Genomic DNA, 25,548 nt, shown 5'->3' on the forward strand with positions numbered 1-25,548 from the left:
ATTTTGTTAAGACAAAGAAATACAATAATAAAATGGATAATGAATTATATTTCTATAGCGCTTAATACATGTGTTTCTAAGTGCTTTACATCAATTTTTCAAAACAATTAAAAGTATCTTGCCTGAGAAAAGAAATTAACGACTTGTAAACTAAATTTACAAAGAAAGTAGTAAGAAATATTAGAGAAAATATATGGAATGGAAAATAAGGAAGAATATACCAAATCAGAGTATATTTCCTTAAACTACAGTATAAAGAGAAAACATTGTGAGAGACGAGTAACGAGGCATAGAGAAGTTAACAATATCTTGATCGGGAGCTTGTTCCATAGTTTAGGGGTTGCTACACAAAATGCACGGTCACTGTACCTTGTACGAGTTCAGTAAAGAAAAAACAGATTTTGTATTGCTGATTTCCAGTTTAGGTGATTTTTTAATTAGTTCCCGGAAGATTGTTTGCCTTTTTATCCATTTCATCCATATTTCACATTATAATACGGTATGAAAATTCAACAGCTACAACTGATTGAATTCCAATTCTGTAACTTGAGATTGCATTTATCACATTTTCACAGACGTTCCTGCAGTCTTCAACGGGGGTTTAGAATTAATAATTATAAATATTTTCAGGGGTTTATGATACTGAGAGAAGAGCTTTTTTTGTAGCACACTATTATGATTTTTTCAATATTTATTTATGTTCATAAAGCATTATGTGATCAATTACAAAATTCATGTACAACTCAACCACCATCCTTTTCCCTGCACAATGTCTCATTTCATCTTACATTTTGTAAGGTACAACAGGTTTTGGGGGCAATACTGGTGCTGGATCTAGTCTGTTTGGAGGCAACAAGGGCACCACAGGCTTCGGCACCACTGGACTGTCTACAGGTGGCTTCGGTGGTAACTTGGGTTCCACCTTTGGTGGGGGCACCTCTAGTTCCCTCTTTGGAGGTAACAAGCCAGCGGGGTTGGGTACCACATTTGGAAATACAGGTAATTGGTTGGGGAATGTGTAGTTTGAAATTTTGAAGGGGGTTTTAAAAAGTTTTTAATTGCCCTGTGAGGGGGGGGGGGGGGGGGGAGGGTGTGTGACGTTTCTAGACAGTATCATCATTACCAAATATGACATGTACTTAGTTTTTAAAGAATTACAAATAATATACTGCACTATGTAAGATAAGCATTGTTTTTTATGCCATAATTACAAAATCTGGAACATGGTTGCTTACAAAAACAAGAAGTGCTAGTATGAATTGATAAGAATAGTCATGTGATTGTGATTATGATGATTATAGCAGTACTGATGATAGTGGTATTAGAAGCAGTAGGAGACTGGTAGTGATATTGGTAGTGATGGGAGGAAGACAATATAGGTCATTACTTTAGACAGGTGCCGTTTACAAATAGGTAGCCACAAAGACAAGTTGTTTTTTGATGCGTGACATTACCTCACCATTCCTACAAGTCTTGCAGCTTTTGTTTGATGTCATCCCTCAGGTACATTTGGTGGAGGACTCGGGGGCACCACCGGCCTGACTGGTGGAGGACTAGGAGCTGCATCTATGATAGGAGGGTAAGTACATCATGGAACCAGGGTTCAAAAGGGTTTATCAGTACTGTATATCTTGACTCTTTGAAAGGATTTAATAGAATGAGTGTTGTTCCATTTCGTATGAGAAGATCCTTTTACAGTTACAGAAGAATATACAATATGTACAGCCATTCTTCAATAAAATTTATGTTTTTAGTTTTAAAAATTGTATGTTTTTTATAATTCCAGACTCAGTATTTGACCTCCTTTTTCTTGTAGTCTCACTTTCTTTCCTTGCCAAATGAAATTAATCAGAAATGTTTATTCAAATGTATTTCTGATCAAAGTTCACTAACAGCTTTAATTGTTTATGTATCCTTAACACAGAATCTTAGAAGATATAAGCCATTTGGATGTTATTACTCTGTAGAGTAGAGGTAGGATCACTTCAATGAATATCATCAAGAAGACAAGAAGTTTACACAACCATTGTAAAATAGAAACAATTAAATTACATTGAATTTATTAAGATTTCAGGCAGTGAATTTATCAATAGACAAATCCTCATGGACTAGATCATCGATATTTCTCAGTCTTTGGTATAACTATCTTTTAACAAAATATATATAGGACCAAGTAAAAAACTTATCTATTATGTCCACTAAAAATGACCAACTGTTCTGTTTCATTTCCAGTCAACAAGCCAATGTAGATCAGAACACTCAAGTTCAGCAGCAGTTGATGACTCTCTTCAACTCACCGTATGGAGATAACCCTCTCTTCAAGAACATACTTGTAGTAAGTCAACACAGTCATGCTCTTGGTAGCACACACGCAGGGTTCTCACAAGGGCAGAAGATCATTGGATTTAAAATGACTCAGTTACATTGTCTCAGATTCTGAAACAAAATCCTGGATTTTGCTCATGCTGCAATGATAATTATAAACCTTTAGGTCAGTCAGGAATCCTATGAATTTTACAAGCCGATCGCCTGTCTGATTATCAAGATATTTATGATTGGAAACCGAAATGTCATTTTTCGTTTTCTTAACAGTTTTTACAAGACTACAGTCAATTGGGGAAAATGATTTTTACTTTTGTCAGCCACTTTTTAGGGCTTCAATATTAGACCATATTACAGACACTAATAACACGTAGGGCCATGTATCCCAGATTTAACATTTTTAAACGATGCCTTTAAGATACAGACACTAATAACACGTAGGGCCATGTATCCCAGATTTAACATTTTTAAACGATGCCTTTAAGATTTATTTATTGCACATTTCACACACGTGCCACACATGATGTGATTGTGAATGTTATCTGCTAAAGGGCGTTGTAAGGTTTCCTAATACAGTGCTCTCTCTTCCTAGAAGACACATGCTCTAATCAGAGTAATGCTATCTTTTTAATCATAAATGAGTGGTAATACAAATATGAAATATGATTTTATGCAAATTAGAGGAGTCAAATGAAGAATTTTTGCCCGAACTCTTGCATTCGATTTCCTGTGCAGTACCTCAAATGTTTGTATATTTGATTTACTTTCTCCCCAGGATTCCGACAAGAAGAAAGATGTCCTTCCTGGCAGTTCTGCTCAAAAGTCTCTCAGCGCTCCATCACATTATAAGGTAAATGAAAGGCCAGAAAATAATTGGTATGCAGGCCATGCAAAGTACAGAGGTGCCAACCAGTACGATTTAATCGTATTTAGTAGAGTGGAATACGATAATACGATGATATCACCTCTTAAAATATGATTTTTTAAAACAAAAAAAAATTTTTTTTTTTTTTTAATATATTTTTTTAATACCCATTAAAACATGAACAAGTAAACCCCGCAGCCCCAACAAAAACTTTGCTTTACAATTTTCTTTTAAAATTTTAATGAAAGAGCAAACATTTTACTTGACTGTACGTACCAGTATCACATTTTTCTGAAATTTTACTGGCCCGGGGCCAACCGGCCATTGGTAGTGTCAAGTTTTCGTGAAAATCTGATTTTTCTCTCCAAAATCTGATTTTTTAGGATACTCAGTCTGTTTTTTGTGTCAAGAGGTTGGCATCTCTGAAAGTAACTTTGTGGAGTAGAAATGTTTGCCAGTAAGAAGTCATGATTTTCTTTAGTAAAAGGCCAGATAATTTTATTCAGGCCATCAAAATATAATTTAAGCAGTAGAAACACACAGCTATAATGGTTTTTCTCACCAAACAGTTAGTTGATAACCCTTTTTTAAAGCTTGGCAAAGTGCTTCACAAGAAAAGAAAAAAAAACACTTTCCCTTTTATTAAATGACACAAATGACTTTTCAGTCTCAATATTATTTGTTTTTTCTTCCTCCAAATCTTCAAATACCATGTTTTTGAACTGTGAAGCTTTTGATACAGATATGTAGCATAATAACAAATTAAAAATTGCTTAATAAACTGATTGTTTACATTGTGCAGGTATCAGCCAGACCAGGAGCTAAGCTACGACCCAAGCTGCTACAGAGAGGTGGAGGGAAGGTAAAGCTAACGGCTAGTCCTCTTACTCTTACCCCAGTTGTTAGAAAAATTTCAGTGACAATGTGAAAACTTGAACAAACTTGAAATTATATTTTTTCCGAAGCAGATCAAGAATACTGCGGGATTGAATAATTGTTATATGGTGTAAAATGACACAGGGTCTTTACACATCAAGTATTAAGTAATTTTGCAGTTGGTTTAGTTAGCAGAAAGTTCAGGTTCTTATGTATGGCAAATTCAAAAATTGAAGCTAAAGACCAGTTTTGGAAACGCCCCCCTCTCAAAAAATGAAATGGAAGCTCTTAGTACCAATCATGTGAAAGAATATGTTTTGACTAATACGTGATGATACAAATTTTGCCGAGAAGCCGCGTACCTATTGATATATTTGGTAAATTAGTTTATCTATTTGGACATGATAGATATAACGCACGTGTAGCGCATGTGTGCATAGTACCATAGGGTCATTCCATGTCAAATCACCCAAAAAATCTGAAAATCTTAACCCGACCATTTTTGATTTTGATGAAACTTGGTGAACTTGTTGAGTGTGATCTCACAGCACCAAATCCCCAATTTTAGGTCAATCGGGTGAGGGGTTTGGGAGATACGGCCCACCAAATTTTGAGATTTTTTCAAAAATGGGGGTGGCGGGCCTACCTTTGAACCCTTGTATCTCGGGACCTAATGGGTCAATCTTCTCAAAATTTGTATTGTTGGAAAGGGTATTCAATAAGGATTCCAAATCTGCCGCCATTTTGAAGATTCGTACATGTTGGGGTATTTTGACCTCTTGACCTCAGATTTGACCTTGAAATTGACCTTGTGGATCACGTAACTTTGACAACATTTTTCATGAAATGTAATCTCTGACATGTTCACTAAAACATATAAAAGTTTCAGAGATATAATATTTTTTGTTTTGGAGCAATAAGGATTGAAAGTATCCATGCTCACAGATATTCACAATAAGCCCTATTATAATGTATACAATACATGCAATATGCACAGTACAACATACATCTTCCACATGCTTTTTTGTTTTAGTCATATCCATCCTAAATGTCAGCAGTACTTGAATAGAAATAAAATGACAAGTTCATATAGGCCTAAAGGGTTAACAGGATGTATGGCTTTAGACCTCTGAGTCAGTTCTAGGATAATTACCCCCTGGAAAATTCCCCCCCCCGGAAAACTACCCTCTAAGGACAATTACCCCAGAGGACAATTACCCCCCCCCCCCCCCCTATTTGTTAAAGGGGAAGTCCATCCTGATAATAAAGTGGTTTTAATGAAAGCAGATTTTTTTTGGGGGGGTATATTATTCTTGAGGGGTAATTTTCCTGGGGGGGGGGGGGGTAATTGTCCTAGGGGGAAATTGTCCGGGGGTTAATTGTCCTTGGGGGGGGGGGGGGACAGATTGTCCTAGGAGGTAATTTCCTGGAGGGTAATAATCCTCTGGGTGTGATAGTCCTTGGGGGGTAATTGTCCTCGGGGGGGGGGGGAGACATTTCCTGAGGGTTAATTTTTCAGGGGGGTAATTATCCTAGAACCGACTCAGAGGCCTAAAGCCATACATCCTGTTAACCCTTTAGGCCTATATGAACTTGTCATTTTATTTCTATTCAAGTACTACTGACATTTAGGATGGATATGCCTAAAACAAAAAAGCATGTGGAAGATGTATGTTGTACTGTGCATATTGCATGTATTGTATACATTATAATATGGGTTTATTGTGAATATCTGTGAGCATGGATACTTTCAATCCTTATTGCTCCTAAACAAAAAATATTATATCTCTGAAACTTTTATATGTTTTAGTGAACATGTCAGAGATTACATTTCATGAAAAATGTTGTCAAAGTTACGTGATCCACAAGGTCAATTTCAAGGTCAAATCTGAGGTCAAGAGGTCAAAGTACCCCAACATGTACGAATCTTCAAAATGACGGCAGATTTGGAATCCTTATTGAATTCCCTTTCCAACAATACAAATTTTGTGAAGATTGACCCATTAGGTCCCGAGATACAAGGGTTCACAGGTAGGCCCGCCACCCCCATTTTTGAAAAAATCTCAAAATTTGGTGGGCCGTATCTCCCAAACCCCTCACCCGATTGACCTAAAATTGGGGATTTGGTGCTGTGAGATCACACTCAACAAGTTCACCAAGTTTCATCAAAATCAAAAATGGTCGGGTTAAAACCATTGGGTGATTTGACATGGAATGACCCCATATACATCTTTCTGTGTACAGTGCTTGTAACTTTACCAAGACTGGGCCAAATTTCTTATCATTTTGATGATTCCAGAACCTTGCAGTACACACCAATACTTATATGCTAGATGGTCAACCTTTTCTGATTGATTCCACAACGTTTCTTTCAAAATGCAATGACCAGAACTGATCATTATCTTTAAGAACACATAAAGGATGTGGTCAGGTTTTCAATTCTCAAGGTTTAGAAGGTCAACGTTAATACTCTTAGAGTGATCTCAAGCTAAACCTTTTTAAATGAATGTAATGAAAGCTGGTGGGTTAAAGAAAGTGTGATAAATCATTCATTTATTATGTACAATGCTTATATTAGGACTATTGGCATGTTGAGTCATCGCATCTGTTACAGTAAATAATCACCTTGATTTTTGATGTTTTCTTTGCATTCCAGTCCAAGCTGTTTGATGGGCTTGAAGAGGAAGACAATACTCTCAACTCAGAGACCTTTGTTACCAGACGCAGCATCAAGAAACTCGTTATCAAAAACAAGGGAAGCCAGGATGTAAGTCTCCTCTGATGAATCTATTTGTAACTATTGGAAGAAACACATACTGGGAGCTTGGATGGAAAGATCATTTAACTGAAAATGGAAAATGCAGTGAACCTATTTATTATTTGTCTTTTTGGTTATTGCACTGTCCACATCCCTCTGACCTACATGTTTGTGTTTTGTTGATTAAAATGTTGCATAGAACCTTGAGCCCACTTTAGTCTGAGACTGCCTAAACCCAACCCTTATTGATGTATTTTAGCATGCTGACTAGCACTGATATACAGTCATATGGGATTCTTTTGTTATATCCTGCTTGCATTCACTATGAATATGACGGACAAAGAAAGAGGACAAAATATACAGTTCCTCATTCTACCCTCAACAATTGCTGTGGTAGACAAAGGAACATCCCTTCACTGCTATTATGTAAAAATGTGTAGAACAGGTGTCACATGCTTATTCACCTGTTCTACACATTTTTACATAATAGCAGTGAAGGGATGTTCCTTTGTCTACCACAGCAATTGTTGAGGGTAGAATGAGGAACTGTATATTTTGTCCTCTTTCTTTGTCCGTCATGTTCATAGTGATTTATCTTGACTTTAGGGATTCTGTATTGAAAATATTATGTTTCTACGTAAGTTAATTTCAAAAAATTAAGTGGCTATATTCTACCTTCTTGGTGGGACGACATATATGCCCCAAAGACGGTTGCTTCAGGCTTTATTGTGTCCAAGATATTAAGTATGGCTTTGGATTGCAAGTAGGTTTTAGGCTAGATTTAGGGTTAGGGTTTAGTATTGGAGTGAGTTAAGACCTCTGTTAGTGTAGAATGTTAACCTTGGACCAATTATTAGGGACTTTTAGATTTGCGCGGACTGCTACGTGTGACATCATTTTGAGGCACTGGCAGTCATGTGTGACGTAGCAGTCCACAATGTCCTGCAAGTCTAAAAGTCCCTATTACTGGAGCATCTGTCGTAGAGGTGAAAATAACATTTCAGAAATATCCATAAGTTCTGCATTGCCATAGACCACCAAACTTGATTATGATGTGGTTTCCTCTGTGACTTTGCAGGACTCTCGGAATGATAGCTTTGGTCAGAGGAGTTCAGTCAAGCCTGATGAGCTTGCTTCACCCCTCCCAGTCTACCCAAGAGACCAGTCCAGATCATACGTGCATCTCACACCAGAGAAGGAGTAAGTCTATCTCATTCTCACTTTCCTTCAATTTCTCTATGTAGTCCGTCAATAGAGTTATTTTCTAATGTTGCATTGCAGTGTAGATGTTTTATTTACTGATAAAATGTATGTGTACTGATGAATGTGTATTGACCAATTCTAAATTGGATGTTGTTCAATCAGACAAATGATCAATTACCAATAATTTGATTGATTGATCATCAATAATAATAATATTCTGCCTATATAGCGCTTAATACATTGACAATGTGCAAGTTTCTAAGTGCTTTACAGATATGTTATTACCCTGGTCATCAGTTTCTTGCTTGCCCGCACACAATGTATGCACTTTCTTCACTCCCTGGGGAGCATTTTAGCAAGAGCTACTAGGCTCAAATTGCTAAGCATACTATATTGGCTTTCGCATCCTACCGGGTACCCATTTAACACCTGGGTGGAGAGTGGCAAATGTAGATCAATGTCTTGCCAAAGGACATTAATGTCGCAGTGGGACTCAAACCGCGGACCTTGTGACCCGACAGTCTGGTGACCTATCCACTCGACCACGACACCTCTACGTACACTACCAACTCTTATATTGTGTTATTCCTTAGTGATGATCATCCTAGACAGTCCAGTGAAGAACCAAACACCCCAGACATTCCCCTCTTCAGCAAACCTAAAGTACTGGAAGATACCAGTGGTATGGACAGGTAAGAAATTAGCTTCTATTTCAAATATCACTTCAAATACATATGATTCAAAACTTGTGTCCCTTAAACCACAAGTTTATGTAGTCCCATATACCCAAATTTATAATTTAAAGTGCTTTTCAGTGGTACTGATTTTCAACAAGATTTTTAAATGTGATTACTAACTTCTCCTAAAACACAGTCACGTTGTTTACTATGTAACCAACCATTTAACAATTAATACTTTTTTTTAATTTGTGAATTTAGTGATATGCACTAACCTTATGTTAGGTCACAATGAGACTGAGCTTGATAAGTTTTGTTAATTATCCGATTGCGACTTAACCTTTGTGATGTGCATATACACTTATACACTCTCAAACATGAATTGTTTGTATCATAATACCTTTAATATCCTATTTCAATGATTTGATGTTCCCCAGTCCTGGCAATAAGCATGAGGACCCAGACTGCACCATCCATGCCATGAATGCCCAACCGAAGAGACAGCAGAGGAAACCCAGCGGCTCTGGAGCTGCACCACCACCACCACCCTCACCACCAGGAAGCTCCCCTCCCAACACTCCTCCATCATCTAGCAGGGAGCCCCTTAACCAGAGCATAGGAAGCATAGGGGATGCATCATTGGAGATATCAGGTACGTCAGGAGGGGGGACACACCAGACCAGATTGAAGCTATAGAAGGCCAACTGAAGTTTATCTGGAGTTTGAACGTAGAAATCAATCATAGTCATTTTCTATCTATCTATCAGGCTATAGTTCATCTAGACGTTGGACAAAGCCCTCCTCATAACATTTCCATTCTCTTCTGTCTCTAGCTATCCTTGTCCAAGCGGCCGTTCCCATGTATGATGTTAGGTCATCTCTCCATCTTCTCTTCTGCCTTCCTCTTCTTCTCTTTCCCATCCTTGGTTGCCATTGTGTTAAACGATTTGTCAATCTATTGTCCTGAAGTCTTGCTACATGCCCAGCCCATCTCCACTTTGATTCTCTGGCTTTCTCCATGTCTTTAACCTTTGTTTTCTGGCGTATGACTTAAATTGTGATTGACTTTGTCCCGCAGAGATAAATGCACTGTCAAAATGTAATTTGTTAAAATTATTTGTTATGAGTAATGAAAAATATTTGTGCTGAATCCAATGACATTTTTACTGAATGGTAAATACTGAATGCATTTGAGTTCTGCTCAACAAAATATCTAAAAGGTAAGTGGTAAGTGATGAAGACTGAGAACATCTTGGTCAGCTGGGATTTTACACAGTTGTTTTGTTGCCTGTGTTTTATCAGTTAAAAATAGAAATTTTATCCCAGATTTGTAGAATTTTTGTCCAAGTAACTAGTATCTTGAAAACCTGTATTAGGCATTGACAATCAGGAACTTTTCAAGCGATGTATGTCTATGTATGTATTCATGGGATATTGTTATCATTATTCAATGATAGAACTTATAGATACTGGAGTGTTGGCTCAGTCAGTAGAGCATCCGCCTCACAACCGGGAGGTCATGGGTTCGAACCCCGACCGCGTCATACCAAAAGACGTTAAAAGATGGGAGTTGCTGCTACCTTGTTTGGCGTTCAACAATAAGGGATAGAGCAACGTCGATCTGGCACTGCTCAGTGGTTGCCAGGCTCACGATCAATTGGGCAAAAAGAATTTCCATTTTCGGTTTAATAAAATTTGGAGTGGACTTTAAAAGATTATTATTATTATTATTATCATTATTATTATTATTATTATTGAAATTAACTTTTTTGTTTGTTGACACAGGAGATGATGAAGTAATCGACCAGGAGAACCAACCCCCTCCCCACCCTGCCAAGGTGGTCCTACGCCGCCCTGGCTACTACACCATCCCCACCCTAGGGGACCTGGCTCTGCTCACTGATGCAGATGGCAATTGCTTTGTCGATGATTTCTCTGTCGGGAGGGAGAGGTATGGCAGCGTGTTTTTCCCAGGAATGACCAATGTGAAAGGACTTAATCTGGATGAAATTGGTAAGCTCATCTATTTTCTGATTGTATGTGTTCATAGACAAACACATTACTTAAAGATAAAGTTGAGTTCAGGTCATGCGATTGCATTGTGAAAGAAACGTTGTGGAATCGATCAAAAAAGTTTGATCATCTAGCATACAAGTATTGGTGTGTACTGCAAGGTTCTGGAATTCGGCCCAGTCTTGGTAAAGTTACAAGCACTGTAGACATAAAGATGTATATGGGACTACACGAACATGTGACGTAAAAAGCTGTCCTGATGTTTATGATGTTACATGCCATATTTAGAATATTAAGGCATTTGAATAGCCATGCTTTTCAGGGAACATCTTTTATCTGATGTGCTTCCACACTTCCATAAACCAATGATAACGCTCACAAATTATTTTCAATTCTTCCCAGAACTCAACCTTCTCTTTAAATGACATGTTTGTTTTGTGCTCAATTCATTCTCCTTCCATATGGTTGTATTCTTTGAAAGCTTGTGAGATTATACTTTTATAGATGATGACAAGCTTTTCAAGATGATCAAATGCTCTCATCTTGTATTAATCTCTCAGGATATTACCTCTTTTGCAATGATCATATTCAATTTTATATTTCAACTTGCTTGTAATGTATTCAAAATAGCTCAATTTATATTGAGATGAAGTGCATTCACTTCACTTGTTCACTTCAATATTTAATGTTTATGTTAAAACTGTGATTGCATTTAGCTTTATATTCATCCTCATAACGATTATGATTGTATTAGTTAGAAAAGTTCCCTTCAGTATTACATGATGATTGCATTAACTAACAATGAATACATTTTGTATTCAGTTGATTGTATTTAGCTTTGCATGATTACATTCAAATGACTTGAATGTACTCTTCCTCATAATGATTATGATTTTATTTACATTTGTTCCCTTCAATATTACAACATTTTTTGTGAAAATGATTGCATTTACTAACAATAATTACATTCACATGACAAAATTTAATCTTCCTCATAATATTTACATTTGTTTCAATATTATAACATGTATGTTAAGATAGTTACAACTGTATTCATTTGATTGCATTCAGCTTTGAATGATTACATTCACATGATTTGATCATATTCTTCCTCATAATCTTTATGCAGTTCACTTCCGACGGAAGGAGATCACCCTCTACCCTGATGACACCTGCAAACCTACCGTTGGTACAGGACTCAACAAGAAAGCTGAAGTGACCCTAGACGCGACCTGGCCGATCGACAAGTCTAACAGGCAGCCAATCAAGGTACATGGCCTCTTCCAGATGGTGGGGAGGGGGGGGGGGGGGGGGAGGGGGTAAAGATATTAGACCTTGATGATACCAGTAAACCTTGCATTGGTATAGGACATGACAGGAAAGCTAAAGTAACATTGACAAGTCTACAAGACAACCAATCAATGTACAAGGGGGATTCCTAATTGGGATTCCTTTTTTCCCCTGGAAAGTTCTGTTTAAAAATCATATAAAATACATTCCCCCCCCCCCCCCCTCCTAATGCTGCCTTGAGAGATTCTGAATTTGTTGTTTAGCTTGGCAGATATCGTTTGACTATTTATTTACTTTTCGCAGGACCCTGAGAGACTGACCTCATTGGAATACGAGGAGAGATTAGAGAGAGCCACAGCCAAGCTTGGAGCCAAGTTCATTGAGTACCGTCCCGAGACCGGGTCCTGGGTGTTCCAGGTCCAGCACTTCTCCAAGTATGGTCTGACAGACAGTGATGAGGAGGACGGAGGACAGGCCCAGGCCCAGCAGCAACAGGCTCAAAAGGGAGCTAAAAAGGTATTGGATATTGCGGCTGCCAATTTTGGAACGTCTTACAGTTGCAGGGGGTGGGAGAGGTGGGTGTTGAAGCAAATTTGCAAATGATTAAGTCAAATTTTCCATCAAGACCAGAAAAATGAGAACAAAATTGAACAAAATTTGACAAAGAAGGTGCTTTCATATTTACCAACAAGTGTAAAAGCTGGTTGTCAGATATGTTAAGTAGCCTGCAGAGGATGAGACAGGTCAATGTGATTTGTTGACGAGGCTCTGAAAATCTGCTGACACCCCTGAGTGAGCCAGTGAATCAAATGCAATCGACCTATAGAAGTGAAAAATACTTGTAATTTCAGGGTTCAAAGCATAACCAACAATTATTTTAAAAGTCTTTAATTTTTACTGTCTTATATGCACATGTATATAATTCTTACTTTCATAGTATGGATTATACATGTAAGTGTTCTATACAGGTGTATATTGATGATGGTTACACCTTACATAGTCATTGCCAAATGACTGCATAAATATGTCGTATAGATCAGAAGACCTAGAAAAGTCCTTGGAAATTTGTTGATATCCAATGTACTTTGTTGTTGTTTGCTGTTACCATGACTATATAATATCTTGACCCCAAGGTGGAGAAAGCTCCTTCCAAGGATTCCACCAAGCTACCTCCAACCAAGCAGAGGGACGACAAGCAGAAATCCAGCAACACCAGGGCACCCCTCCAAGAGAATGGGAGCATCCAGTATCTAGCTGAGGAGCCAATGAGGGAGGAGTTTGACACTGAACCTGACCGGGCTGTACCAAGGAGCAGAGGATTAGGGGGTCAGCAAGACCAATTCATGGCTGGAGAAGGTGAGTTCTTTCAATCATATATTTTGGCATTTGTATTAGTTGAATTAGGAATTATGATATGCTTGTGGTGTATTCATTAACCTTGTACATATTGTTTTCTGTTACATTCAATGCACTTAATGGGTTTTTAAATTGAGTAAGTAGAGTTGCCTGGTATAAATTTATATCCTAGAACAAATATAAAGAAGGAAATAATGAATTTTGGAAGAGTGTGGCATATACAACCTCCACTCCTGATAAAAAGAGGTTTTATGAAGTTCACTGCATCAAAAAGATTGGCATTGTTGGACCTCTGTATTGTTTTTTTAAAAGAAAAAAAGAATGAATTATTTCTGGTACATTACTTTGAAATATCTTGGAATAGATTTTAATGATGGTCTTGTTCATTTTTCGCCCAGCTGGTGACTTTGATACCTACATGCCATATGATGATGCTGATCGTGATATGCAGACTGGGCAAGATGAGGTGATAGAGGGAGGTCAGAGATCGCTAGACGTCTCTCATCGTCTGGCCGAGGCCCTCGGAGTGAGCTCTCACAGGATGCAGGTCATGAAGGCATCATTCTTTGGTGAGGAGGAGGAGGATCAGTATGCCCATTCCGGATCCTTCGCCAAAGCTCCAGGCATGGATGGAGAGAAGAGGGCACCAAGACCGTCACGGGAGCCGCTGTTTGAGCGAGAGCAGACGGGAGATATGTGGCAGGCCAGCATGATGGGTAGTCCAGCCAAGTTCCTTGCTGGCATGTCATCACCGGCGTTGAGAGGTAGAGTGGCAAGTCCCATCCCGCGCTTCCTGAGAGAGTCCATGGACACCAGGGACCAGAGAGGGTATGTTGGACAAGCTCCGGTAATGCCAGGTGGGATGAGCCCTCATGAGAAGATTCCGAAGATCGTGGGTTCACGCCCCCACCTTGGCCTGGTTCCTGTAGCGCAGTCAGTGGTATGTGAGCGTCATAATCACATAGCTGATGCAGGACTCATGATGAGTCGCTCATTCAGGGTTGGATGGGGGCCTAACTGGACACTGGTCCATTCTGGGAATGCCGTCGGGGTCCAGGGGTTCAGACCTAAGGTCAAGGAGGAACCCATGCCTTTCACTCTGCTGACATCCAAGTCTACGGTTAAACCAACGACGGAAAGCTCCCCTTTCAAAGTGACTCTTGAGAAAGTGAACATTGCACCTATGTTTGGCAAGCCAGGTCATTCAACAAGAATGTACGAAAGATCCCTCAAGGTAGCGCTAGACCATAGTGTGTGTGCCACAGAAACACTCTGTCCTGCATTTGCTCCACAATCAGGTATTGATGCATTACACAGGTATGCCATTGAATCCGTCAAAGATAAGAAAGAAGGTACAGGGGACGATACAGAACTCTTGGAGCACACACGATTGGTGTGGGCTCTCATGGTTGCTCTTTGGGGGCGACTACCAGAAGAAGAAAGCAAAGGTCCGCTGGATCCTATAAGCTACCCGTATCGCAAGGCTAGGAGGAAGGCCATGTCACAGTGGCTCTCAGATTCCTGCAGGAAGCACATCGACAATGAGGTCCAGGACTCCAAGTTCCGTCACCTGGGTCACGTGGAGGCCATCTTTGCTCTTCTCACCGGACGGCTGATCAACGAGGCGTGCCTCAAGGCGCAAGAATCCGGTGACCACAGGTTAGCACTCCTACTCGCTCAGGCTGGGGCCACTCATGAAGCCCGCCATCTGGTGGCGACGCAGCTCATTCACTGGGAGCAACTACGAGCTGATCAGTTCATCGCTGATGAGTACCTGAAAGTGTACTCGCTGCTTGCTGGTCAACTGGTATGGCAGTCATCTAGAGGAGGGGTCAATATCTGTGAAGATCTTGACTGGAAGAGAGCCTTGGCAGTGCACCTCTGGTATCACAACTCCCAAGAGGCTTCCATTAAAGATGCTTTGCTTGCATTTGAAGATGGCTTCACTGGTGAGTAGAATGCAATTTGGCTTAGAGGTGTGCCAGGGTTAATAGATACTTGGTGTTAATTGTCCTGTAGAATGCAAACCTTGTTCAAAATAGCAGTAACTTTCACTTTATCACAGAATGTATGCCACTCATTTGTGTTATAGCCCTTACTTTGATATTAATGTGTTTACAATATACAACTAATACACATCAGTGAGGGCATTAGTAAGAATTACCCACACGAGGTACCTTTGGAACAGTCCGACTATTTTGAAGGTACCAAGTGTGGGTAATTTTACTAATGCCCGAACAAAATGATGTGTATTATTTGTTTTATAAAATGATGTTTTCTAACATGATTTTGATAATGACCGGTTATTACCATTGGATAATGACCGGTCATTACCCAAATTACGCGCGATTACGCGTGAGGCAAAATAAATGCCTGGTCACGTGTGGCTTTCAACCAATCATTTGATTAGGATCCACGTCATCATCTTATAATTTTAAGTAATCCCAGGGGCTTACTAATCATATTGGTCTATACAATATATTGAAATTGATTTCAACCTTGTACATTCAAAATAATTGATTTAGAGGACTTGCAATGGATTTGGGTTAGTTACATGTCTTTTTTTCATGGGGCTCACATACTTTAAATTATGTTAAAGTATCAAATTTCCATTTTGATTCTTGCCCACAAGTAACTTCAACTTTTCTTTTTCAATGTTACATTTATCTCTCTATATTATGTCAATCACATAATTTCTTATTTTGTAAAGACTGATAGGACCTGTAAAATTGCATCCAATGAACTGTACGATTGCAATGTTATTCCTAGCTTGCAGCATACTTTTCCTTGTATAACATTACTTTGTATGAGTCCTCAATATACAGACTTTAATTTTTGTATAGATTTATTAGTAGAAGCGAGGGAAAGTTTATATTCTACTTTTTTTAACCTGACTACCATCCCTGTATTGTAGGCAAATCATCTCTTGGGGACTACTGCCTTCCGCCCCGCCCTCCTTACATGGAGAGTAACCCTGGCTTCTACAGGGAGGATCTGAGTGCCTTAGAATCGATGGATGAAGGAGATGGTCTCATGCCTAGTCCAGATAGGTTTCCTGTCTGGGACATGTGCTATCATCTGCTGAAGCTCTACTGTGACAAGACGCACCACATGCACAACGTCCTTGCTCCAACGGCTCATTCGCAGTACCAGCTGGACTATAGACTCAGGTGGGTTTATATATGAGCTCAACACTGAGTCAACAGTATTTAAAGAGAAGGTTGAGTTCTGGGAAGAGGTGAAAAATAATTTGTGAACGTTATCATGTTTATTATACAAGTGTGGAAGAACATCAGATAAGACATGTTACCTGAAAAGCATGGCTCTTCAAATGCCTTTATATTCTAAATATGGCATGTAGGCTTGGGCGGTTCCCTTGTTGATGAGAACCGACTCCGGTTCCCACTCTCGGCCTCGGTTCCAAGTGGAATCGACTCCCGCTGGCTGCCATATACAGTACATGTAATTGAAGCCACAATGCTGTAAAGGCCACACACACACACACACACACCAGGGAGGTGTTTACACACTGTATGTTATGTACTGTGCATGTCGGCTCCACTCAGCAGTGGCACCGATAGCAACAGATGATTTTCTGAGATATTTTTTTGGAAAACTTTACTTTTAAAAATGAGTATCAAAAGTATGAATGTATGTGTGTGTAAATTGATGTTTTGTTTATATCTGTTTCGTCTCATGATATCTCTGCAATTACATGCAAACAATATATAAAGAAGATCAAAGTGCAGACCTTCATAAACAGTTATGAAATGATTTATTTTACTACTTTCGATCAAATCGAGAAAAAAACATTACCACTGCTAATAAAGTAATTAATTATTTAATAACTCATGGCAACTTGGCAACAATGTAAACAAACAAAAACATGTTAGGTCTAATTTAAATTCTAAACTTCAACATAGAATGATGGAATAATCAACTCGTACTTACACTGCTAAAATGTAAGAAATGCAGAACAATTATTTCCAATATTACGGTAAACAATCCATTATGTAAAACTAAAGATTCTGATTCCCTGCCTAAAATAAATGGAATGTATCCGAAACATGCCTGGTCCGCTGGCTCTCCTCCCAGGGACCAACCTTTATCTGAGAGCTAAGTGTAAATAACTCATGCTCACATGGCCGCCCGCCCGCCTAATGCCACCCAAAAACTTTAATGACCCCAGCCCCAGCTCGTGGCACTCCATTCCCATGGTTACTACTAACCACGTGCTTTCTAAACAACAGATAACAGCGCTAGATCTTAGTTTCAGAATAACTAGTCTGCATTTTCAGCCACTATTAGAGATTGCGCTAATGCCACAGCGAGAGGGGACACTTGACTTGCCTGAATTATTCTTATTTGTTTAAATACCCCCAAAAAGAACACAAGACAAAGAGATGTAGATCTGCAAAACTTTTTCTTGAGACGAAAATAATAACAGAAGGGGATGCTAGAGAGGGAGAGAAAGGGAGAAGGGGAGATGTTGACCTGCCACATTTATTCTTGTAAGGAAAACAAAATAACTGAAGGAAACAAGATAAAGGGGGAGGGGGAATGTACATGTAAATTGTAGACCTGTCAAACTTATTTTTAAGAAGAATAAAACTTGATGAGGAGAATTCAAGGGAGAGAAAGGAGGAGAAAATTGTGAGTTGTGTGATTTAGTTTATTTGAGGAAGAAAACTAAACGTCTGATGTCTAGGGGAAGGGGAGACTAGGGATAGAGGGAGAGAGAGAGAGAGAGAGAGAGCAAACACAAAGTCACATAAATCAGTGTGCGCACGAGAGAAAACATGAATCAACTCCTTGATCACACGCTCCAAGAGGAGAGAAAATGGGGCCATTGTTCCAAGACTCTTGCGCAATTCACCAAAGGTCAAACGTTCAGCTGGGGGGGGGGGGGGGCAGTTACAGACAACATGCAGCAGTGATGCACAGTTCTACGAAGGAGGTACACACACAAATGTGTGTATCAAAACAGCATGCTGCTAGTGCGCCCATCGCTCGCATGCATTCTGCTTTGACAGAGCTGATTTTGTTCATTCTCTGTGCTGTGGAATCGACACCAGTTCGTTCGGGCAATGTTCCTTCGTTCACTTTTGCAAAGTATCTCTTTGAATTTTGGTGCTGTGGAGTCGACTCCAGCGCTAAAGACTCGGTTCTCATCTTGGAACCGAGTCTCCTTTTCTCGGAACCGACGTGCTCGAGTAATCGACTCTCTAGAGATTGGAGTCGACTCCTCGGTTCTGGATTTCAGAATCGGTTAGAGTCGGGTACTCGGCTCTCGCTCCCAAGCCTAATGGCATGTAACATCGTAAAACTCCAGGGTAGGATTTTTACGCCAAGTGTTCGAGTAGTCCCATATGCATCTTTCTGTGTACAGTGTTTGTAACTTTACCAAGACTTGGCCAAATTTCTTATCATTTTGATGATTCCAGAACCTTGCAATACACACAAATTCTTATGTGCTAGATGATCAACCTTTTCTGGTCGATTCCACACCGTTTCTTTCACAATGCAATCGCATAACCAGAACTCCACTTCATCTTTAAAACCAGGCATTTAGAATCTTTTCTTCTTCGAATTGGCAACACTGGTATTTTTCATTTACTTTCTAAAGTATGAATTCTCATGTCTTTTTGTGATTGAATGATCTGTTTAAGAAATTGGAGTGATTAGTTAATTCTTGTTGACTTCTAGTAGTTAATTCAGTTCCAGACGTTGCCAATTAGAAGAGGTTAATGTTGACTTTCCTTGTTAATTCTTGGCATCAAACCCAGTGATGTTTAGTAATAAAAAAAGTTGTAAAAAAACTTCTGAATTACATCTCGATTTATATCGCCTCGATGTAAAAGGAAAAAAAAGGTGATTGAAAATACTTCCATAAACTTGTTTGTTATTCTTGTTAAAGAATGACCTACTTTTGCACAGATTTTTGCTACAATTCAGTTATTTTGTTCTAAATTCAACCTTTTTGTTGGCCCATCAGTTCTTTGCAAATAATTCAGTTGAAAGACTAGATTAAACATAGGTTTCCTCCTGTCAATGATGGAAATACATTCAGTATTAAGTTTGTATCCTTTTTAATCTTCTTTCAAACGTCTCCACAGGAAAGATTTGTATCCTGGAGCAATGTTACAAAATTCTTTTAAAAATGTATTTGATTCACACTATCCTCTTTCTTGTCACTCTAGCTGGCATGCATTACAGGTCCTTCAAGCTTTAGGCTACGGTCATCTCTCTGCCCATCGTCAGGCTCACCTGACCATCAGCTATGCCTCCCAGCTTGAATCCATCGGTCTCTGGCACTGGTCAGCCTTCGTCCTCCTCCATGTACCCAATGACCTGGCCCGAGAGGATCTCTTACGGTCACTCCTTGGACGTCACATCACCCTTGAGCTGAGTGGTGACCAGCTGACCGCTCAGGAGAGCTTCCTGATCCAGCTCAATGTTCCTGTGGAGTGGATCCACGATGCGAAGGCGTTGAGGGCGCTGTACGAAGGCCGGGAGCGGGAGGAGGCCTGGCACCTCTTAAGGGCGGGGCGATGGAATGACTGTCATATGGTGTTGATTAAGAAGATAGCAGCTGATGCTATTATCAATGGTAAGTTAATCTGTTGACTACTGAATACAGATATCCCTATAGGCATATCACAGAAGCCACCCACTTCCTGTAACCAATGGGTTAATGAATTTGATAGGTCAGTTTAAGTGACATTTCTGGAGGGTACAAGGCTCTGGATTCCATCACTCAAGGAATTTCTTCCCACCAGTGATCCACTTGCAAAACCATAGTCAAAAGTGGCAAGTTTACATTGACAAATGGCAATAGTGAAAAGTAACTCCCATTTCCATCATTATTAAGAAAGTGTAGAAAGGTTTGTTCAAATTAATTAAAGGATTATATATATCACTAGTTGCAAATAGAGGTTGCTGTTCTTGCTAAAATATGCCTATTTCATGACGGAGCAGTCACATTTATTCCTAAAAGAGCCAGGGGGTGGGGGGGGGGGGGGGGGGGGGGTTGGTGGGCTGAGAGAGAGCACAACAATAATCTGGTTAACGCAAAAGTCTGCAGCTTGTATTGGTACCTATACATACCCTATGGTTCTATGTTTCAGTCAAGTTTGTGTGTTTTGTTTATCTTTCAGAGAGTTATGGTTTTCTGAAAGGAGTACTGGACGAGCTGAGTGACATAGAGAGGTCAGCGCTCATTCAGGATTGGTCAACCAATGGTCAAGTCTACTTGGATTTCATCAATATTAATCAGGTAAGGACAGGTGGACAGGGCGATGTAGTGCTTTGGGTTTTGTAAAAAAATTGAGATGTTGATTTCCCCCCCCCCCCCCTAATCACATTTATTCAGGAGTAACAGCCGATCTCTATTGCACTTTCATGTAGTTTGATCTAGCCCAAAGGCTAAGAACATGTGATTGGTAAGCTTACCATCATGACAATGAATGCAATGTCATTTTTGTTTTGCATTCAGAGAATGTGTGCTGCATGATGCTTCAGAAAAAAATACAACATTTCAGATTTTGTTTTGATGTTGACCTTAAAATGGCAGCCTTGATAGTTGTATAAAATTTGAAGAAAGAATAGATCTAAAGCTTAGAATTTAACTTGATTTTTCTGCATGCCAAGATCAAGCATTTGAAAGCCAACCCTGTACCTTCTTTCTGTAGCGCTTGGAAGAGCTTGGTAGACGAGAGCCGACAACATTTGAGGTGGAGAAGCTTCACCCTGACATAGCATCTCTATGTCTGCGTGTGGGTGGGGTCTACTGCCAGACAGTCAAGGATAGGGTCTGCCGCTCGGAGATTGCCAAACGGACGGCCAACATGATGAAAGCTGTCCTCACTATTCAGGTAAATGAACACAAATGCAGTGTTGTTTGAGTGCTGTGCTGTACTTTGAATCCTTGATTGGTTGTTAACCATGCGAGAAATACAGAAAGTTATGAGCAAAGAGCAATTTACACTTTTGCAAACCTGTTTCTTAGTCAGGGCTTCACTACATGATGTACACATTGAGGCTGTGATCTTTTCTTCAAGTTCAATCTTTTTGCACAATTCTATTTCTGTTAATGACAGGTATAGAATTTTCTTATTTACAGAGATATTGCAGGTGGTATGAAATAGGGGGTTCCCCAAAACTATATCTTTGACAGATTAAGGAACTAACAAAAGTGAAGGAAAAACACAATCTCATCTCTAAATATCTCACAACTAAAATGTTTATGTTTTATCATACATGTAAAAACTTATCATGGAATGGTATTTGAAGAAAGTGCTTTTATAACAATACCATTTTCCCTTTGTTTCTCCATTGCAGCAAGAGAGTCTGGCTAGTGCTGCAGGATCCTCACCCACCAGGGGACTCAATCCTCTCATTCCATCCCGGCTCCTGGCTCCTCATGTCACCAAGCTCCCTCTTCCAGAGGATTACAGTCTCCAGGAGCTACGTCAGCTTACCAGGAGTTATACGCAAGAGCTCACTGCATGATTTCACAGACTTTACCAACAGCATCTAAAAACCTTCCATTTGAGCTCCCGGCTCCCCATTATACGCAGCTTCCTCTCGTAGAGAATTAAACTTTCCAGGAGCTACGTCAGATTATCAGGAGCTTACCATCTGATATTACAGACCTGCCATCCATTTGGGCTCCTGGCTCCCTCTCTATGTCTCCCTCTTTTGTAGGGTGACTTTCTAGGAGGTACAGAGTCTACATGTAGGAGCTTACTGCTACAGACCTATTCAACCATTGCTATTTGGGCTCCTGGCTCCTGGCTGGTTTCACATTTCCCAAGCTGCTCCTCGCAGAGGTTGGCCTTCTCCAGGAGCTGTATCGGTATGCAGGAGCTCACAGCGTGATTTAACAGACTTGTCCAATAACCTTCTATGTTGGCTCCTTTCTCCACGTGTCATCAAGCTGCCTTTGTCTCTATACGCAGGGGCTCATCACTTGACTTCACAAACCTTCCATTTGGGCTCCCAGGTCCATGTGTCACCAGGCTCAGAGCTCTGTGCTCTAGGCCTTGTGTTTAAGGTTTTGGGTTCTGGGTTCCAGGCTCTGGGGCTAGGCTCTTAGGTGAGGTGGGGGGAAGTCTTGTGGGGGGGGGGGGGGGCTCTACATGTCACCAATCTCCCCTCTTTCAAAACATGGTTGTCCACAAGAGCTGCATTGTATTGGATTACCATGAAAAAGCTCACTTCTATAAAATAACAAACCCTTTTACAGTTGATGTTCTTTGTAGAGAGTGGGAGCTAGCTGCAGTCTGCTCGCAGTGCTTGCCTGTCACCCCCTAACATCAGAGTAGCAGAAATGGTTATGAGGCCACTGGAGCTGACTTTCTTTCTCTCCAAGCTTCTATTAGTAAATGGCCAACTGCTTTATGGTAATGTCATCCTTTAGTGTTGCAAGTACTTCTATAATCAATCAGACTTGTCATGGAGAGGAAACGTGCGAGATCATTCCCCAAATCCTCTTTCATAAAGGGTACACTTTCTCATATTCCCACTTGTTTTGTCATTAATTATCCAATGTTAACTATTAACTAATTTTCCCCGATATTGAAGTCACTCTGTTTCTTCAGCTGGAATCATGAAGTAAGTTCAAATTCAGTGAACAATTTTTCATTCTTGTCTGCGCATATGTAGTTTTTCCTTAATTGCTCAAATGATCTCCCTACATCCACATGTATTTAGTGTACAAAGTCGGCCTTTGCTGCTGTAGATGAACGACATTAATCTACTTTCAATCAGACCAACGCTGGTCAATATATGCAGAATAGACAGTCAAACATATTCTACCAATGCTAACTTTAAAAAAGTATATTCTGTACATGTTGTAAATATATAATTCACCTTTGGACTTGAGGGAATTAAAATGTAATTTTGATCACTTGTATGCCAGTACCAATACATTTTTGTATGATCCGGACTGTCACTAAGAATATAAGTTCATTGCTTTGGATATATGAAGTTCTTGTAATTATTAAAAACTTGTTGTTCTTTAATTCTGTGCTTTGTTGTATATTCTGTTGAAAAATAATTATTTTCTAGATATTGTATTTGTAATTCCAGGGTTTCTATGTATTAATTGTACCAAAGGAGAATGGAATGATATTGGTATTCCAAACACTCACAAAATGCCCATGGAAAAAATAAATCCTATTTTTGGTACTGTAGGTGAAAATGCTGCAAAACTCGCTTGGCAACAAGTTATCCATGTCAGTATCCCAGTGACAATTTTTCAATACTTTTGCTCTAAGATCTTTTTCTTTTTGTACTAAGCCACGTAAATCTGTCATCGGTGAATACTTTTGGGCATTTTCTCCAAATGTTAATGAGTTGCATAATTTTACTTGTATACATGTATCATGAAAATGGATTAGGGGTGTATGATAATGTTTCCCATTGTTTTCTGTTGGGCTGATGCTTCTCGAAGTCGATCAATATAAATGAGAAACTTGAAAAGTGGGTAGACCAATAAGAAATATAATCAGAGATTTTGCTATTTGAACACTGAAAATACAACAGTCAAGATCTTGTATTTTTTTATGCTAAATGATGAGATATTTAGAGATGAATATGGTCATGTAAGGGCTTGATTATCGTAATGTAATACAGTGTATCACATCCTTCATTGAATATGATTTACAATTTTCTTATCCTATTCCAGTTTTAGTAAAGTTGTCACTTTAACATACACATAGTAGTGAAATATGCATTTATCTTTTAACGTATTGGACAAATAGCCTGGACATGCCCAGTAATCTATGTATCGTCTGTTTGGAACCAGAAGGACATTAACTCATATAGTTTTATCACAGAGTTAACAACCTTTTGGCTCTGATACAGACAATATGTCAATGCTGAGCAAACCATGGATTCATTTGACTTGTGGCCGAGTGTTGCGTTATGATTTTAGATTAATTAGGGACATACGAATCAGAAGTACTGCTACCGTTTCAGGATAACCGAATTTGTCTTTATAATTTTTTAATTTGAATCAAATGATGTATTTAATGTCAAATTCCAGTATGTAGAAAATGTTCTGTTTAAATGATTTGTCAAGTCATGAAAGTCATGAAAAATAAATGTGATATTGTCAGAATGTGTCCTGTTCATGTCTCCAACATATTTTATAGTGTACAACCAAGGGCTTCGTATGTAGGTGATGGTTATGATGCTAGTGATTATGTTGATCATGAAGGTGATAATTAGATCGTTGTTGATCATTGATGATCATTGATGATGAAGAGGATAATTTAAGAATGCTGTGAAATTAATGAGGGCTGAAAAAGATTGACTCCTTATTACCAACCTCAAGCTGTAAGAATAGTGTTTACTGTGGTTAACTTTCATTGTGAGAATTTCTTTTCCAGCAATACTGCTTCAACTACCGTCATACATAAAGAAATATAGGCATCATACAAATTTGGAAATATATAATAAATTGTTTTATTTCAAATATTTTTACAAATTCATTCAGGAAATCAATTCCATGGACAAAAATCTCATAAAATATTTTATAAATCTCCCAGTTATGCAATGTTATTAAAAGACAGATAATACATGTATAAAAACTAGAGTTTTACAAGATATACATGTATAAAAACTAGAGTTTTACAAGATATACATGTATGTTTGAAAGTGAGTTATTATCAAACCTACACATACTATTGAAGAGAGGGGGCCGGGAGAGAGGGAGAGAGAGGGAGAGAGAAGACTAGGAGGAGGGCAAGAGGGAGGGGAGAGGGGCTGAAGTGGTTTAATACATGTACAATCTGTATCTTCATTCAGACTGGGTTGCACACATGTATTCAAACAAGTCCTTCAGTTGCTTCAAGTTACTCTTGAATGAAATAAAGTGCATAAGGGAAGTAAATGACAATACATAACATTATTTCTACAACACAACACAAACAAAAAGTAAATCCAACAAGATGAACTTATACAAAAAATGCTTTGGATAATGTAACAAAAGGAAAATAAATGTCTCTTTAAAATATACAGTACATTGTATATATGTAAAACTGACTACCGGTATACATGCTTATACGAAAAGAAAATGACATTGCACACAAAATATATATGTAATTTGAAACCTGTTACTTCAAAAAAGAAATTGTATAACAGGAAAAAGACATTCCATGCAATAACATATGAAAGCTACT

At 39.0% G+C, this 25,548-nt stretch overlaps 1 protein-coding gene across 7 annotated transcripts in view; it reads left to right on the plus strand.

Annotated features, from left to right (window-relative positions):
- Positions 1-24,485, plus strand: part of LOC593572 (nuclear pore complex protein Nup98-Nup96) — a 48,952-nt gene extending 24,467 nt beyond the window's left edge. For 4 of the 7 annotated variants that reach the window (XM_030981070.1, XM_030981075.1, XM_030981072.1 and 1 more), the window contains exons 11-29: positions 799-999; positions 1,504-1,579; positions 2,233-2,335; positions 3,098-3,172; positions 3,990-4,049; positions 6,720-6,830; positions 7,900-8,021; positions 8,618-8,716; positions 9,136-9,353; positions 10,487-10,714; positions 11,844-11,983; positions 12,308-12,520; positions 13,138-13,360; positions 13,759-15,309; positions 16,275-16,530; positions 19,561-19,970; positions 20,518-20,636; positions 21,052-21,234; positions 21,701-24,485. In XM_030981070.1, coding sequence (XP_030836930.1) covers positions 799-999; positions 1,504-1,579; positions 2,233-2,335; positions 3,098-3,172; positions 3,990-4,049; positions 6,720-6,830; positions 7,900-8,021; positions 8,618-8,716; positions 9,136-9,353; positions 10,487-10,714; positions 11,844-11,983; positions 12,308-12,520; positions 13,138-13,360; positions 13,759-15,309; positions 16,275-16,530; positions 19,561-19,970; positions 20,518-20,636; positions 21,052-21,234; positions 21,701-21,871 — 4,559 coding nt within the window. In that variant the 3' untranslated portion in view covers positions 21,872-24,485. The remainder of the gene's footprint in view (positions 1-798; positions 1,000-1,503; positions 1,580-2,232; positions 2,336-3,097; positions 3,173-3,989; positions 4,050-6,719; positions 6,831-7,899; positions 8,022-8,617; positions 8,717-9,135; positions 9,354-10,486; positions 10,715-11,843; positions 11,984-12,307; positions 12,521-13,137; positions 13,361-13,758; positions 15,310-16,274; positions 16,531-19,560; positions 19,971-20,517; positions 20,637-21,051; positions 21,235-21,700) is intronic. The other 3 variants (XM_030981074.1, XM_030981076.1, XM_030981073.1) reach the window with 2 other exon arrangements.
- Positions 24,486-25,548: the final 1,063 nt, after the last annotated feature.

Source organism: Strongylocentrotus purpuratus, unplaced genomic scaffold, assembly GCF_000002235.5.
Source record: "Strongylocentrotus purpuratus isolate Spur 01 unplaced genomic scaffold, Spur_5.0 spur5_scaffold_11, whole genome shotgun sequence".
NCBI classification, from domain to species: domain Eukaryota; kingdom Metazoa; phylum Echinodermata; class Echinoidea; order Camarodonta; family Strongylocentrotidae; genus Strongylocentrotus; species Strongylocentrotus purpuratus.